The sequence below is a fragment of the Elaeis guineensis genome, chromosome 11 (genome assembly GCF_000442705.2).
Source record: "Elaeis guineensis isolate ETL-2024a chromosome 11, EG11, whole genome shotgun sequence".
NCBI classification, from domain to species: Eukaryota; Viridiplantae; Streptophyta; class Magnoliopsida; order Arecales; family Arecaceae; genus Elaeis; species Elaeis guineensis.
The window spans coordinates 121,932,417-121,949,191 of NC_026003.2; the positions used below are offsets into that span (position 1 = coordinate 121,932,417).

Genomic DNA, 16,775 nt, shown 5'->3' on the forward strand with positions numbered 1-16,775 from the left:
ACTATTTGATTATGAGAGTCTTATTTTAATTCTGATTTTGAGATAAATGAAAATTATCCAATCCCTTGAAATCGAAATCGAATTCTTTCTGAAAGATTCAAATCCTCACTTCGATTCCGATTTCAATTCCGATCATAAATCAAATGCCACAGGGATATGTCGATTATGATTTTCATTCTAATCCATTCCAATCGCAATCATGAATCAAATGTCCCCTAAACATATGTAATCAATTGTCCCCTAAACATATGTAATCAATAGTCAATATATAATCAATAGTCACAATGCACTTACGGCCCCATATAAGTTTGTGATATCCTAAAGCTCGTGATTGAGTTCATACCGCACTCGGCCTTATCATAGGAGAGCTAGAAAAGGCCCCGGATTGTCTTAACGCTTTGTCTAGAAACTCCTGATTCTTTTTGAGAGCATTCTAACTTCCAATTTGTGCAGACACGGACGTCGTTGGGTTGGTATGGCCATCGAGAGTTGGTGTCGCATGCACACAAATTGCTAATATCAGTGAGGTCTCATCTATCACCAATTCCACGTCAGATTGGTTGATTAAACGGTGATCTTTTGCTTTTTCCTAGATTTTGTGTTTTTGTTTCACTAAAATCAATGAAAAACCATGTGGAAATTGATATTGAAGATAGCATTTATGCAAACCTTCTCCTATTTCTTGCATTTATTTTCACTCCTCTTTAGAAGCAAAAATCTTGGCTAACAGAAGCCCGAAGGATTTTAGAGAATTTATATAAAACAAAAGAGTTTTCTCATGCATGTTGTTCAGGGTAAGCTAATTTTTTTCTTGGATATTTTACGACAAAAATAGAAAACAAGAAAGCAATACAACAAGGGCCCTTATTTTCCACTTTGGATCGTTTGTCACGCACAACAGACGTTTTGATGAATGTCTCTCATTACATGGTCCTTGGTCACATCAAAGTAATTTCACATTTAGAAGTCGATTATTATCAGTATTAGAGCCTCCAAAAGTGGAGCTCACCCATCTCTTAGTTAAGACTTAAAAAACAAAAAAGGAAAAATAATATAGAAGAGATCAATTTATGGTGATATGCATTTTATTGAAATAAATTAATAATTTTAACTTATCTGGGACATTTGGCTCCAAACCTTGAATTTAATTCTTAGATTTCAAAACGTGGTTGTTTGCTTGCTTTGCTAAATATTTTGTCATGCAGCTATCCTATCATGGAGTTTTGTTGATTGCCACATAATTTTTGCATCTCATCTATTACAAATTATACATTAAATTCAATAATAAAAATTCCTCGAATGATGTATTCTTCTCTAATATGTGTTTTTTTATTAGCTAGTAGCATGTTTGCCTAAAAAGTACACAAACTAGCAACATTGTTCACCAAGAAAGGTAAATTCACCCTAGGTTGGCCGTAGGAAACGAACCAAGCAATGATTTCCATCTTTCTAAATGTAAAACAAAGTTTAGGGAATTCATATTTGACGATTATCAGTTTTAGAGAAACTTACTGAGTTAGATTTATTGAATTTCTAAATTTTACCGTTCTGCAATACGTCATAAAATCTGAAAATAGCACTGCGCTCCATGGTATTTTTCTGGTACATCCTCGGCACACCGTGGTGGGTAAAACGCTTACGTGGGTTATGAACACCTCTCAGAGGAAAATTTATACAAGAATTTGAATTTTCAAAATTTTACTTATTTAATTAAGAAAAGTACAATATCAAATATCAGCACCATCCTTCCCATCATGTAATTATAGCAAATAAAGAACAAATGTTAGCTGTTATTTTACATCAAACGTAACAGAACCCCTCCGGAACCGTATAGCATCACAACAATATAACGGCTATTATTTCGAATTTAAACCCTGAGCAGGGATAATTTGTTTTTTTGAGGCAAAGCAGGGGTTATTTGTGAACGCATTTGCTTATTTTATTGAAATAATAATTTTTGTAAAGAAAACGGATCCGGTTGTCACGGACGGGCGGGGGGCCAGTGGCCGTTGGGTTCGATGGAGCGGGAGTGGCGATCCCCGAGGTCTCCGCGCGCTGTTTCTGGGGTTACCTAGGATCGGTGCCCTCCTCCCTTCTCCCATTGGGTGATCCTCCATCGAGCGGTGATCCGAATCCCTCTCCGATCTTGGAGGGATTCCTCCAAAGTTTGCCTGTCTCTATTTCTTGTCCCTCGTCTTCTTTCTTGTTGGGACGTGTGAGATTGCGTCAGTTTTCCCCCTTTTTTCTTTTGCATGATTTGATCTGATGCTGTGATTTTGGTTGGTATGTTGCGTTTGGTGGGATGGATTGGTTGATTTGATCGGGATAGAGTGTTGGATTGGATTCTCATTTGATTCGGTATTAGTGTTCGATTTCTGGAAGGGCTTGTGCTTGGTATCGGATGTAGTTTTGCTCCGACGATTTGGTGTTCCCCGTAGCATTGGCATTTCGAATCGGTTTGGCATTTCAAACTTACTGGCTAAAAGTTTAGTTTGGACTTTTGATATTTGGATGGAATATTTGGAGCATTTGGTATCGCAAAATTCAAGCTTTGACTCGCCGGCCATAGGAGATTTCAGAAGGGAAGTCGTGGTTTGATGGTTTGACAGCTCAAGGTCCTTTTTTTCTTCCTGGAAACTGAACTGGGTTCTGCTTGGTAATTGGGAATAAAGAAATAACACAGGTTGTGGTTGGAATTTAAATTCTTTGATATGCAAATACTCCATTGCATAGAGTTTCTTTTTCGTGTAGCTTCGGTTTGACGGATGAAACAGAATTAGCATCGTAATTAATTTGCATTGCTGCAGAGCGTAATTCTTGTCTTTATGGCACTACTGTTTTCTTAACGGTGTCATATATCTGAATTCATTTTCTTGTGAAAGCTGATGGATTCAGCACGGAGTTGGTTTCACAAGTTTCAACCTAGAGATAAATCTGCTGCAAAGAAGAAAGAAGCGACAGCCAATGGGAACGAAGGGAGTGATGAAGCACCTTCAAATGCTACCAAGCAGAGGGTTACTGCTGCCAAGCAATATATAGAAAATCATTACAAAGAGCAGATGAAGAACCTGCAGGAGCGTAAAGAGCGGTATGACTTCTAAGACTTCTCATTTTTTTAATCTATTATTTGCAAATGTACATAATCAATATTATGGCCCTTTTTTTTTTTGTGTTACCTAATCTCATGGATATTGAGTATTCTATGATTGTTGAGGAAATATAATTGCAAGCTTAAACAAAAATCATGATCTACCCATCGACAAATGGACTCAGTAATGATAGTACATATATCGAGTATTCTGTTTAGATGCTTGTTGTTGATCATATTTTAGCAATGCTTCATGAAATCAAACTGTTATATTTTAATTACCTTAGTGAGAGCACATTTTGGCACATACTTATTCAAAATCCTAAAAGTTCTACGTTCTATTGTATTTTGCCCTTGGTGAGGGGGGTGAATTGATCTTTCCTCATGATCTTAGTTTCAGAAGGAAAGCTTTTTTGTCCTTACCACTTAGGTTTTGCTATGAAAGGAAAATAGCAAACAATTTTTTTAAAGAAAATTTGTGTCAGCATATACTAATACATTTATTCTCATGTACGTGTTGTATGGACAAAGGATGTAATGATGTAACATGTGTCAAGTAGTCTATTAACTAAAGACATGTTAGAAATGAGGTGAAGATAAGGCTCAAGAGTTAATAAAGGGAAGCCAATTAGCTTGCAAGAGTGCTGGCTTTGGACGAGCAACAATGTGGGGTTTGCTTACATGTCGGGACCATATTTCTGTTTTGATTGGGAATTGACATGAAAGCTGCATATGAGCCACCAGTTTTTCAAGATATGTATGGTTTTCTTCTTTGGAAACCTACAATTGCCCCAAAAGTCTAAGAGCTATTCTTTGGAAACCTGTAAATTTTAGAGCAAGCTAGTTTTATTTATTGTTTATTCTCAATTGTAAATACCAATTAGGAATGAGTAATCTCTTGAACAACTAGGAGCTGATTTGAAAAGTTTGAATTAAAATTCCTCCATTTCAATGAAAGAGCAATTTGGTTCACCTACCTGATCATAAAAACTTGTGCTTGGGCTTTTGTGATCACAAACATGTATTAGCCAAATATGTTGCATTTTCAAAAGATGTGATGGCAGCATTAAAATTCCATGAAAGATAAATTTCTAATTCATTCCCACCAAAAGAAAATTTAGGAAGAAAGTAAACTATGGGTAAAGGTTATCTTTGAAGGTAAAGATAGAAAATAATCAGGAAATAAATAAAGAATAAATGGTCAAGTAATATGTATTATCTTATTATAAGTATCAGCACATTACCTATCAGCACATCACATTTCCTTTAAATTATTAATGATATTTAAGACACATACATGATAGAACAAAAAAATAAAAAAAAACAAGAGAAGGTACTCACAGTGTAAAGATTCAGTAGTTTAGGCCAGTACAAGTCAGGACATGTAATTATGGGGTAGAAGACATTGACTTGGCTTGAGATGGCTCAGGTAGATCATGATGTAATGTGGATGGTAAAGGTTTTTTTTTTTTTTTTAAATGTATAAATTTTAATAATGTTTGATTGCTGAATATTGCAAATTTACATATAATATTTTAGCAGCTTGAATTTTTGTTGACAAGAGCATACTGTTTCTGGATACTATGAGAAGTGTGAGCAGAGATTATACGCTAATTTTGATTAGCCATGTGCTTTTTAAGATATGCTTCCTGTGTTATAAGCTGATTAACTAAATATACTGTTTCATATAGACGTAACAATTTGGAGAAGAAGCTAGCAGATGCTGATGTGTCTGAAGAAGAGCACAACAATATTCTAAAACATTTGGAGAAAAAGGAAACAGAATACATGCGCCTTCAGAGGCATAAAATGGGAGTTGATGATTTTGAACTATTGACAATGATTGGAAAAGGTGCATTTGGTGAGGTATATTTCATTGTTTGTGTAGATTATATGAGACTAAACCATGCATATTAGATGTTCTTATTTTGCTTTTGTTGTCTTAGAAATTCATCAAACTCTCTTTTGCTCTGACAGAAATTTACTTTTTTAAGCATTTTATCTCATAACCACTGGCTGCAAAAAATGCAAGAATAGATTTCATTAGTAATTTAGTATGTTAGGAGTGAGCAATCAGAAAAGAGGAATGGAGCCTGGATTTCTTTGTAAGATTCTTTTGCCTTTTACTATATATTGGAGCCTTTTTCACAAATTGTAGCATAGACTGTTGTAATTTTGAATGAAAGCAGCTAATTTAGTACAAGATTAACTGCAGCATGTTATGCATGCACAATAAATGAATATGAAAGCAACATGTGTAAGAAGGTGGGATTTGTATGTTATCCTTGCACACATGTTAAATATCGGATGGCTTTGTCTAGTGCCATCTCCTAGTTATATGGATGTTAATTATTTATATGAGTATAGTTATAATAAGCATGATCTTGTTGGATCATTAATAATTTATAATAGTGATACTTTTATGAACATGAGCAGAAGGCTGACGTGTTGGCACTCGCACAGTCATGCATGTGTTGCCAACATGCCAAGGCAATGCACTCAAGTAAGACAAATGTGCCATACATGTTAGAGTATTTGGATTGATGACTGTGTTTTTATCCCTTGGCATTTTTTTGAAATATTTTCAGGTATAATGAATAGATTTTTATCTGCACTTTCGGTTAATTCACTTTATATCGTCCTATGGTGATGCCGTCATTTGTATCTTCCAAAAGGAATTCTACTGTGCTTCTTTGGATGTTCATACTTACCTCTGTGTGTGTGTGTGTGTGTGTGTCATGTTTGGATAAACTTACCCCTCTTTCTCTCTCTCTCTCTCTCTCTCTCATGTATGCATGCTTATGCTAATGTGATATTACAGGCACAGTTTGACCAAGTGGGCAAATGGCTAGATCCTTTATAATGACCATCTTTCCCCTTTTAGGGTGCTTCTTAGCCTCACCATTGTCCCTTTCTTTCCCTATTTACATGTCACCACAGCGCATCATGTGTTTCCCCAGGCATCAATATCCGAATAAATACATACGTTTAAATTCAATATAACAATTATGTACTGTGCTTACTAATATTGTTCATATCTTAATGCCATATGAATTATCTTCTGTAATAAAGATCAACTCCTTTTCCTATATCTGACTTAGGGATGGCAAAATTGATCCGATTCGATGGGTATGCACCCTACCCAAACCCGGTCAAACTAGACAAATAGGATTTGACCAGGTTTGGATTCGGATTTGGGTAAAATTCGAAAACAGTAGCACGGGCATTGGTAGGATATGGGTAGTGCTGTTTTCTATCCAAATCCGACCCCGACTGGAACCTATAGGTATGGGTAATATCCGAACCCATATCCGAATATATATGTTTATAAGTCTGTTTTGATTGATAATATGCATAAAATTATTTTGATTGTTTATATATTCTATGTTGAATTGTAATTCTATTTTCATGTTTGATTTTTATAAATCTGGACTTATAAATTATGTTCTATGTTGAATTGGTAATTATGTTTTGGTTGATAATATGCATAAAATTATTTTGGTTATTTATTCTTTTGGATATGGGATGGGTATTGGGAGGGTATAGGTTGGATATGGGGAAATGGATTACCGGTGGGTATCCCCGAACCCATTGGGTATGGGGATGGATATCTCTTTTCTTATCCGATCGGATATTGGGTAGAGTTTGGATATAGGGTATTAAGTTCGGCTTTGGGGATGGATAGTACAATATCCGATCCAAACTCTATCCGTTGCCATCCTTAATCTGACTGTTTGTGTATATTCTAATGTATGATGTACTGGAGGCTGTTAGATGAATGTACTGTTATGCAGTTTGTAAAGGCTGATCTCATTGGGTATAATTACATAACCATCACCAAAGAGTGATGCCCATTGCCCTGTATTTTCCAGGTTTTTTGGATGTTAAGGAAAGTAATTAATCTTATCGGCAGTAGTCTATGTACTTACAGGATAATGACTAGAATAAGAAACCAATTTGTACTGGTTTAGTTTCCCGAAAACCAACTTGTAATGGTTTAGTTTCCTGTATTTTCCATGTTAAAAGATTCTTTTCCTTGTATGAAGTTTGAGACGTGTGCTAAAATGAACCCTATGTTAATACTGCTGCATGCGCATGCTTAGGAGCCTGCATGAGCTTTCTGCTACAGTTCATGATTAACTGTTGTTGTATCTTTCATAATAAGGTGTCCATCTGGACTCTTTAAATTGTTCTCTTGATCTTACGCAAACTTTGTAGTGCAGGTCAGGGTCTGTAGTGAGAAGACAACTGGTAATGTATATGCAATGAAGAAGCTTAAGAAATCAGAGATGCTACGACGAGGCCAGGTATGGCATATTTTGAACATGATTTCTCAATATTCATCTTTAGAAACTCATTTAAAAAATTCTTCCAGGTTGAACATGTTAAAGCTGAAAGGAATCTTCTTGCGGAGGTTGATAGCAATTGCATAGTGAAACTTTATTGTTCCTTCCAAGATAATGAGTATCTATATCTTATTATGGAGTACCTACCTGGTGGGGACATGATGACATTGCTTATGCGGAAGGATATACTGACTGAGGATGAGGCTAGATTTTATATTGGTGAGGCAGTTCTTGCTATTGAATCTATCCACAAACATAACTACATTCACAGGTTTGTCTAAATTGTAGTGCACACACTTTGGAGCCTTTGCCTTTTAAAGATTTTTACTAGCAGTAACCTTTTCTTTTGTGTCTTTCAGGGATATCAAGCCTGATAATATGTTGCTGGACAAATATGGTCACCTGAAAGTGTCAGATTTTGGATTATGTAAACCTTTAGATTGCAGTAACTTTCCAGATTTACAGGAAAAGGAAATTACCTTAGGAAAGAGCGATAGTGATTCTTTACAAAGTCCTTCTTTACCAAAGCGCACACAACAGGAACAATTAGAACATTGGCAGAGGAATAGAAGGACATTGGTAAACTTCTTACAACCATGCAATTAGATTAATTGCTTGGCGATTAACTTCTCCAATCAAACAATCTGCAGTATAGGTGCCATGCTAAAGACTAGGTTGAGATTCCATGGCTTTTGTCATGCAAATCACAAATAAAATTTATCTAATTGTTTCCATGACTTGCAATTCTACTCTTTTTTCCCACATGGTGCATGCCATTTTAATGTATCTGCTTATCTAGAGATAGTTATTCAAAGTTTTAAGGTAAGGCTTGTTGATTACAGTTATCCAGGCATGCTTCTTTAATAGCTGGTTAAAGTTTGTTCGTTTTGATTGCAGACATGCTATCAACAGTATTATGAGCTCATGTATATGGTAGATGCTTACATACTTAAGTAAGAATGCCCATGCATATGCACATCGAATCGTAAATGCAGAATACGTGACAGAAAACATGTATTTCATTAATTTTTTATCAACTAATTGAAAGCATCATAGCATCAATCTATGCTTCATTTTACTCTAAGACTTGTACAAAGAAAATAATTGGCCCATATATTCTCATTTTTCAAAGTATTTGGATTATTGATGATTTAATTACAAATTTATTGTATGTTGATCTTTTAATTTCATAGAAATGTGAGATGCTGCTGAGAATAGAAAGAAGGGAGGTGGCTACTGTCCACCAGTCTTCTAAGTGTATGCCTTTGTTGTGCTCACAAGTTACCATCCGGAAATACATCAGCAAATGATTTAAAATTGAATTACTAAATCCAAGTTCTAAGTGACCAGAGATTTATTTTTACACCACGAATTTCAAACAGCACAGTGTGGCATTTAACTTATTACTGGATCAAGCCATTACCAATCACATTCACCGCAATTTATGAAACAGATTTAACAATATGAATATGGTATATTATCTGATCTTCATGAGTGCTCATTACAGATTTCTGGTTTTTGTTGATTAGCAGTGGCTTTGACCAACAAGCACTGCTAATCAACAAAACATAGAGGCCCTGACCAGTCACATGTGGCTAGCTAATTGTCCAGCAAAGAAGTCGGAAATAAAATTAAATTCGTAGCTTTTGCATCTTCAAACTTCTTTATTGGTTAATTTGGTATCAACTTTGTGTGCCAAAAATATCTTTTCCAGCTTATGGTCATTCACATCATGAATCAACACTCCATGTGGAAAGTATCTTTCCCAGATATGGGATAGATAGATAGAGCAGAAATCATGCTGCCAAATTGTTAAGTAGTAAAATTTGTGTACATATTGCTGTGTTTATTTTCAAACGTTCTTGCTAACCTTGCAATTTTGTGGTTTTGTGGGTGCCTACTATATGACTTTTCCTACATTATCTTGTTTCCCTGAAATTATTGCCACTGGAAACTGCAGGCATACTCTACTGTTGGTACACCTGATTATATTGCTCCAGAAGTTTTACTGAAGAAAGGTTATGGGATGGAATGTGATTGGTAGGACTTATTTTGGCATTTTCTATTCCTTCCAGAATATTTCATTGCTTGAAGCCTTTAAGATAGAAATTATGATGTTTTTGTATTATTATATAGGTGGTCACTTGGAGCCATCATGTATGAAATGCTTGTGGGTTATCCTCCATTTTATTCTGATGAGCCTTTGGCAACATGTAGGAAGGTAAATTTGAGTTTAGACTACTAGATATAAAATATTGATGCTCATATCTTCTGCTTTTGAAAAAAGATTCAATATCTGTTGCATTTAAGTATCTTGATAGTTGTTTTATATACCAAGTCACTGAAAAGTTTATTGCCTCCTATTCACTTTGTTGTGAGTGCTAATGGTTTCAAGCAAGAAATCATTTTTACCCATTGACTCCTCATGATTTTCATGAAAGACCTCTTGCATCAGTGGCTCAATATATTTCTGTGGAATTGCATGTTGGAAATAAAAATGTTGCAAGGTGGAAGATGTATATGACACTTGAAATGAACTGTCCTAAATCCTAATGTTTGAATCTTGAATCTTTAAATGGATATAGACTGGTTTGCTGTACCACCCTGTAGAGGGGCATACCGTACCGTACCGGTATATGCCGTATCTCCACGTGCTGACACTATTACACCAGACCAATCCACGTACCGACAGTGTGATAGGATTTTACTGGTATGGGATCCAGTATCGAGATGGCAAACCTTAAGTACTTTGGTGGTGCTCTCATGCATAGTTGCCCTACCTTGAAACCATCCATCATGTATATGTATATCATGTTCTAATCTATATTCTCTTATCTATGTCAGCTCTAGTAGCATTTTCTAGTTACTGAAATTACTTTTTTTTGTTGTGTGTTCTAACATATCCTTTATTAGTAGTGGCGTCACTATATGAGTCTATATTCTCTTATCTATGTCAGCTCTAGGAAGATTTTCTACTTACTGAAATTACCTTTTTTTGTTGTGTGTTCTAACATATCCTTTATTAGTAGTGGCATCACTATATCAAAAGTTTGTTTACAAAGTTCTTGCACATCAAAGATCATTTTACCTTTACAAGTCTTTGTTAACACAATCTCCTTCTTCTCCATAATAAATTTATTTGAGCTTCAATTTTTATTGATTCATACAGATAGTAAATTGGAGAACACACCTAAAATTTCCAGAAGAAGCAAAGCTATCTGCAGAAGCAAAAGATCTTATCAGTAAGCTCTTATGCAATGTTGATCAACGGCTTGGCACAAAAGGTGCAGGCGAAATAAAGGTTGTTGTGCATGCTTTCTTTGAGTTCTAGACTTGCTCAGAAGGGGTCTTTACCAAAGGGCTTTGTGTTTACCCTTATTTTTCTGGAATTTAGGCTCACTCTTGGTTTAAAGGCATTGAGTGGGACAGATTATACCAAATGGAGGCAGCATTTATACCTGAAGTTAAGGATGAGTTTGATACCCAAAACTTCGAAAAGTTTGAAGAGGTAGATCGTCTATCTAAACAGCTAATTTTTCTGATAGTCTTAAACAATCCAAATACAGTATACTGTATACATTTTCACCTTTGTGTGTTGCAGTCTGGGAACCACATTCAGACTTCATCAAAGTTAGGCCCTTGGAGAAAGGTGAATATTTACAGATGTTGTTTTTGTTATCTGCTTGCATTTTTTTGTTTCAGTCTTTGTTCAACTTATTTTTGGATCAGATATCTTATACATTCATTCATTCATTCACTCAATCAAGTCTTCATGATTCTGAAAATTATTCATGAAATATATAAATCACAAGTGCAATATGCATGCACAATTTTAAGGATGAAAAAATGGCTTAGGGATGATCATAGAGTATCTGATAAATGTAAAGTCCAAACTTAGAAAAAGATTTCTTGCAGAACTATGAAATATTATGCTTAGGGCTTCCCCCTCATGTCAGAGGTTTAGCAGATAAATATATAATATTGGATCCAACTGCAAAAATAGTTTATTTACACAGTTTGATGGTACCCAAAATGGATAGTATTAATGGTAGCTCTTCATTATCATATTGGGTGCTGAAACATAGCTTATGTGTTAAGCTTAATGATGCTGAACTTCATGTTTTGTTTACATTATTCATTTTGATATTTCAAGTAATGCTTATAATGACTTCTCTTTAATTCCTTCAGATGCTTTCTTCAAAAGATTTGAATTTTATGGGTTATACGTACAAAAATTTCGAAATTGTCAATGATCATGAAGTGCCTGGGATAGGTATGTGAGTTTTAATCTTTGGAACAGTATTTTGCTTTATGCATATCTTTACTATCCTGGCTTAAGAAGATATTTCACTTCACTTTGTTCCCCCTCATCGTGCAGCTTCTGTCGGGTTTTGCTCTGATATATTTTTGTTTTTGCTATTACTGATAAAATAGTTGCAAACCTGCTGTGCAAGGACTCTATGCTGACTGGAAGCCCTGGAAAGTTCACCTAATTGCAATGTTCCTACCATCAGATTTTGGGAGTAATAGTTTCTATAGAATTTTGCAGATTATAGTATTGATATATTACCTTTCCAGCATTTGGATAGTCCATGATCGGGAGTATAAGCACGACAAAATGAAGTATGTAACAAGAAAAAACATTATAGTGATCCAATGCCTACATGGCTCGGATTACAATGAAGCTGATTCTTGGGGCTTTTCCTTCCTGAATCTGGAATTTAGGGGGCAGTTCTCCTTTTTCCTACAGGAAAAAAGAAATACAAGAGTTAGCACAGAGGATTAAACATTACAGCATGTTCTTAGTGAATCAATGAGCCTAAAGGGCCTATTAACTGATGGTCTGGACTGCAGTAGGATTGCTGTCTGAAATGTGTTTGTTCATAGGTAGTTTGGAATCAAGGAAAAATGGAGAATAATTTAACTGCAGAATGAATAATAGCTTAAAATTGTGTTAAAGTCAAAGAAATTGGCTATGGAATCACTTGATGCTGCTAATTTGTGTGCTTTGTTTGGGAGAGGAACTATGGAATGTTCAAAGGGAAATCACTCTACTCTTATGGGAAAGTATACTTCTGCTCTGGAATGAAACAAGCAAAATATACATGAGAATAAATTATCTTAATTCTTTTCTCATGTATATGTTGCTTGTTTCATTCCAGAACAGAAGTACACTGCCCCATACAGCTTGAATGATTTGCCTTTGATGGCTCATTACTTATCTTCATTATTTAATTACTTAATCTCAAGAAAAGATTAACTTAGTTCATTCATTTGGATGCAATGCTTATTGTCGATGACTCGGCTAGCGGTAATTAATTTTATTGGACCTAACTTTACGGCCTCAGGCTCTGCTAGAAGCAACTTTTTATTCTCTTTCAAAAACAATATGCCCTTGCCAAACAGAGTCTACTTGTCTCTGAAAACTGACTGGTGGACAGGATAAGAATTTAAATACGAGAATAGGCTTCATTTAGAAAGGATGAACAGGGCAAGCATTTGAGTACCAAAATCAGGCTGATTTATTTGGGATATTCATTCACCCGGTTAACAATCGCTTCATGAAGGAAGAAAGAGAGAGAGGGACGGAGATAGAGAGAGAGAGAGAGAGAGAGCATATTCTTTAGTTGACATAGGTATTGAAAGATGGAACATAGGAAAAAGGCAGCAGTGAAGCATAAGAAACCATCAAGTGGATGATGATTTTACTTTGTCCCAATTCCCAAAGAATCAGTGTAGGCCCAGATCATGAAAATGCATCAATAAATGGAAACTAATGGTGGAAATGATCTCATTGTCATATTCTAATTAGCGCTTTAACAATTTGGGGATATTTTGAACATCATACTTTGAAGGTTGAGGATGTTCAAAGTAAAGGTTTACAATTAAGAGAGTTCATGATGGTTTTTCTTGTGTATCCATTTGTGATGGTATTTCTGTAATTATCAGGCTAATGATTAACTACCAGCTACCTATGATCATTAAAGGTTTTGCTGGCTGGAAGATAGAATCCTAGAGCCCCTGAAAAGATGAATTTAAGAAAATGTCTTTGATTCTGACCAGAACATGTTGTTTTCCTATCATTTTGAGGTTCCTGCTGGAATTTTAACCAGTCAAGAAGTTGTCAATTAGCGATGGCACTACATCTAGTAGGGCAGCTCAGCAGTGGTTTACTTCTTTAAGCTCCTATTTTATTTTTCTTTCTTTTATAGAAATGCACTGCATTGAATACAAACAAATAACAACACCACACTAGGCATGTGGCTTTCTACTTTGTTTAGTTTTTTTTTTTCCCCTTAAAATAAAACCCTTGAGAAATTATTCTTCTGTTCCTCATCAATTTAGTGGACAATTGATAGTTTTTTTGAGAAGCAGTATATGCTGTTGCAATTGAATTCATTTTTAAAGTGAGAGCAACATATGCGTGCTTGTCAGTATCTCTAACCAATAAATGTCACTCTCTCGCAGCTGAATTGAAGAAGAAGAGCAAAGCAAATAGGCCAACTATCAAGTCTCTCTTTGGTACCATCCACTTTTCCTTACATCTTATATATAATTTATCACCCTTGCTGGTGATTAAATCATCCATTCACATTCAAGGAAAACTAGCTCAAACTTTTTTGCTGCCATATATACTGAGCATAAGGTCTTCAAGCATGTATTAGTGGATCGGGATCACCTTCTCCAACTTTTTGCTGCCATGATTTTTTTCCTTTTGATTGCACAACGTGGTGAAGCAATTTATTTTTTAATATTTGGGATCTATTAATCCATTTTTCTTAGGAGCTTCTTATTTAGGGTCTCTTGGATTGTAAGGGAACGTTTGGGAACAAATGGGGAAAAAATATTTTGCTTGGACAAGGAAATTCTAGACCCTGCTTGGTACTACTTCCTTTTCTTGTTTTTCTCTTTTTAAAACAGAAAAATAGACTTTGAGGCTGAGAACATCTGGTGGGTTTGTTTCTCATAAATAATTTCTAAATTTTTGAATTTAATTTTTAAAAATAATTTTTTTCAACTTTCAGTATTGTATAAAACAGAAAAATAGGATATCAGATAGCCTCCAACTCTTCATTGTCACAACTGTCATCACAACCATGACCACCACCACCACCGACCCCTACTCTCACTGCCACTGCCACCACCACTTTCATCGAGATCAACATTGCCACAGCCACCACTACTCTCACCTACATCACCACTATAATGATAGCTGCCACCACCACCACTGCCACAAAAAAAATGTCCTGGTTAATGTCACCCCTGTTTCCACCATGGCTACCATCACCCTCCAGTCTTGCCATCAGCACGCTCGCTTTGGCTGCAACGTCCAGCTGCCACAACCATCAATCTTCTATGCTGCAGTTACCACAATAATCACGATGGTAATTGCTATCACTACCAGCCGCACCATCCACCGCCACCATCACCATTATCACTACTATCACCGCTTTTAGCAGTTTAGCACCTTCCATCCGCCATTGCCATCAAGATTGACACCACATTGCAGCTGCTGCCTCCTGCTGCTACTTGGCATGACCATCACCAATGGTGCCTTCGCCACCATGTTCCCTGCCATAGTTGTTGCCACCAATATGACCATGCCTCAGCACCATTATTGCTCCCACATCTCTGTTGTCACCACCACCAACAAGCATGCTTTGATTTTTACTAATTTTAAAATGAAAAACAAATCTGATTATAAAATGTATTATTGTTTTCAAAGTATTAGAAACAAAACAAAGAGTAACATAAGTAATAGATGAAAACAGAAGTTTGTAAATAATGCCAAGCACAACATTAGCTTTCTAGCTTCATTTGCTGAAAAACTGTTGGTTCCTTTGAGGAGAACCTGACCTCCATGCTTTGGGAAACTTGAACTTTTGATTTCTGGTTTGACTATTTGGAAAACAACTATTATATTTTTAAGAACATATGAAAAGCATTTTTTCTAAATCCTATATTTTTCTTCAAATTAAACATGTAGAAAAATATTTTGACAAAAATGGTCTCCATCTCTCTATTTTGGCAACCAGCACCAAGTTGACAAAACACACATCTTCGTAGCTACACTTTCCTGCCTAGCTGTAGTTAATTTGATCTATTAAATTTTAAGTCCCATAAAAGAAGGAATTATTGAGGAGGTAGAAATGCATTCTGAGATAAAATGATTCTGGATTGTGAATGGAGTCTTGCACTCAGGCCATGAGTAATATCTATGAAGATGTCTTTGATTTACTACTAGCAATCATGGCAGTAATGGACCTATGCCATTGCTTTGCATGAGTTATTATCTGGGAGAATTCTAAGATCATTTTGGTGACTGGGTATTGATGCAAAGTAGATTAGTTTCGATGCTCACAAGGATTCAATTTTCAGATTACTGTGGGAGTTTTTTTAAGAGCAGTTCCAGAAGTCTTGTTTACTACCACCTGTTTCACTGACCTATCATTCCCAAAATTGTCTCAGAATCTTCAGAGACAGAGGATCAACCCTGAGGAACGTGTTCAAGAGAGCTTCCTCAGTCTTTTACCTTCTAAACTTCAAAGAGCCAGAACTCATCGTCTCCACAAGTCTTGTTGATCTCTATGGCACCATCTGACTCTAAGGACTTAAAGAATTATCATCAAAAGCCATGCATGCATCTCATAAATGCGCTTCTCGTCTGAGGCTTGCTTTAGGCATCTGTTTACACAAGAGACCAAGCTTTATCGCACGAAATGAAATGACCATGGAAGTAAAGAAATTAAAGATGAAGGTTGAGTTATGCTTCGTCCATGAGGCATATGTTCCTGTAATGGATCAGGATGTTGTAAAATTTGTTCTTGTGAGTAAATATCGGTTTGTCTTTTTACATGGCACAATCAATTTTACTGTATTCTTTGTCGATCTGTAATTTATGTGTGTAATGTCCTACGTACTTGTCTCGTTATATGTGGAAATTGGAATAGATTTTTATCAGCAAACCCAGTTGGAGCTGTCACTCTATTTGGTTATTTTGACTAAATTGTCACAAGTGTTATATCTTGATCACCAAAAGCAAAAATTTGAGATGGTTTAGGTCAACTTTTCAGATTTAATCAACATTGGCGGTTTGACCAAGAATATTTTGTTTTGGACTTATGCCAGGGTCTAGTAATATATCCACATTCTGTTCAAAGACAACTCCAGTATTGGAAAGAACAAATTTATCCTTCTTGGCCCGAGCTCCAACCAACCTTCTTAAAGCTATATGAATTTCAGATATCAGAAATATTAGACCTCATTTTTCGCATGGATTGAAATTTCATTCAAAACCAATGGCATTTTTGAGGCCAGATGGCCCTCTCACATCAGGCATC

General features: G+C 35.8%; 1 protein-coding gene across 2 annotated transcripts; it reads left to right on the plus strand.

Annotated features, from left to right (window-relative positions):
- The first annotated feature begins 1,964 nt into the window (after positions 1–1,964).
- LOC105054473 (uncharacterized) lies at positions 1,965–16,431 on the plus strand. Of its 2 annotated transcripts, XM_029267381.2 has the most exons (14): positions 1,965–3,088; positions 4,780–4,954; positions 7,312–7,395; positions 7,464–7,705; positions 7,794–8,013; positions 9,395–9,474; positions 9,571–9,655; positions 10,604–10,735; positions 10,829–10,942; positions 11,036–11,083; positions 11,623–11,707; positions 13,903–13,956; positions 15,207–15,208; positions 15,919–16,431. In XM_029267381.2, the coding sequence occupies exons 1-14, from the start codon at positions 2,886–2,888 to the stop codon at positions 16,015–16,017; spliced, it is 1,623 nt and encodes a 540-aa protein (XP_029123214.1). In that variant the 5' UTR covers positions 1,965–2,885; the 3' UTR covers positions 16,018–16,431. The 2 variants fall into 2 exon arrangements, with proteins under 2 accessions (XP_029123214.1, XP_010934294.1); XM_010935992.4 differs by lacking the exon at positions 15,207–15,208 and having other exon boundaries at positions 1,966–3,088; positions 15,904–16,431.
- The last annotated feature ends 344 nt before the right edge of the window (positions 16,432–16,775 follow it).

Excerpts from the sequence above, each read along its gene's own strand:
- LOC105054473 (XM_029267381.2), top strand. The coding sequence starts at position 2,886 with ATGGATTCAGCACGGAGTTGGTTTCACAAGTTTCAACCTAGAGATAAA. Across the intron at positions 9,656-10,603 it reads CTTTGGCAACATGTAGGAAG|ATAGTAAATTGGAGAACACA; the intron begins GTAAATTTGAGT and ends TGATTCATACAG. Across the intron at positions 11,084-11,622 it reads AGTTAGGCCCTTGGAGAAAG|ATGCTTTCTTCAAAAGATTT; the intron begins GTGAATATTTAC and ends TAATTCCTTCAG.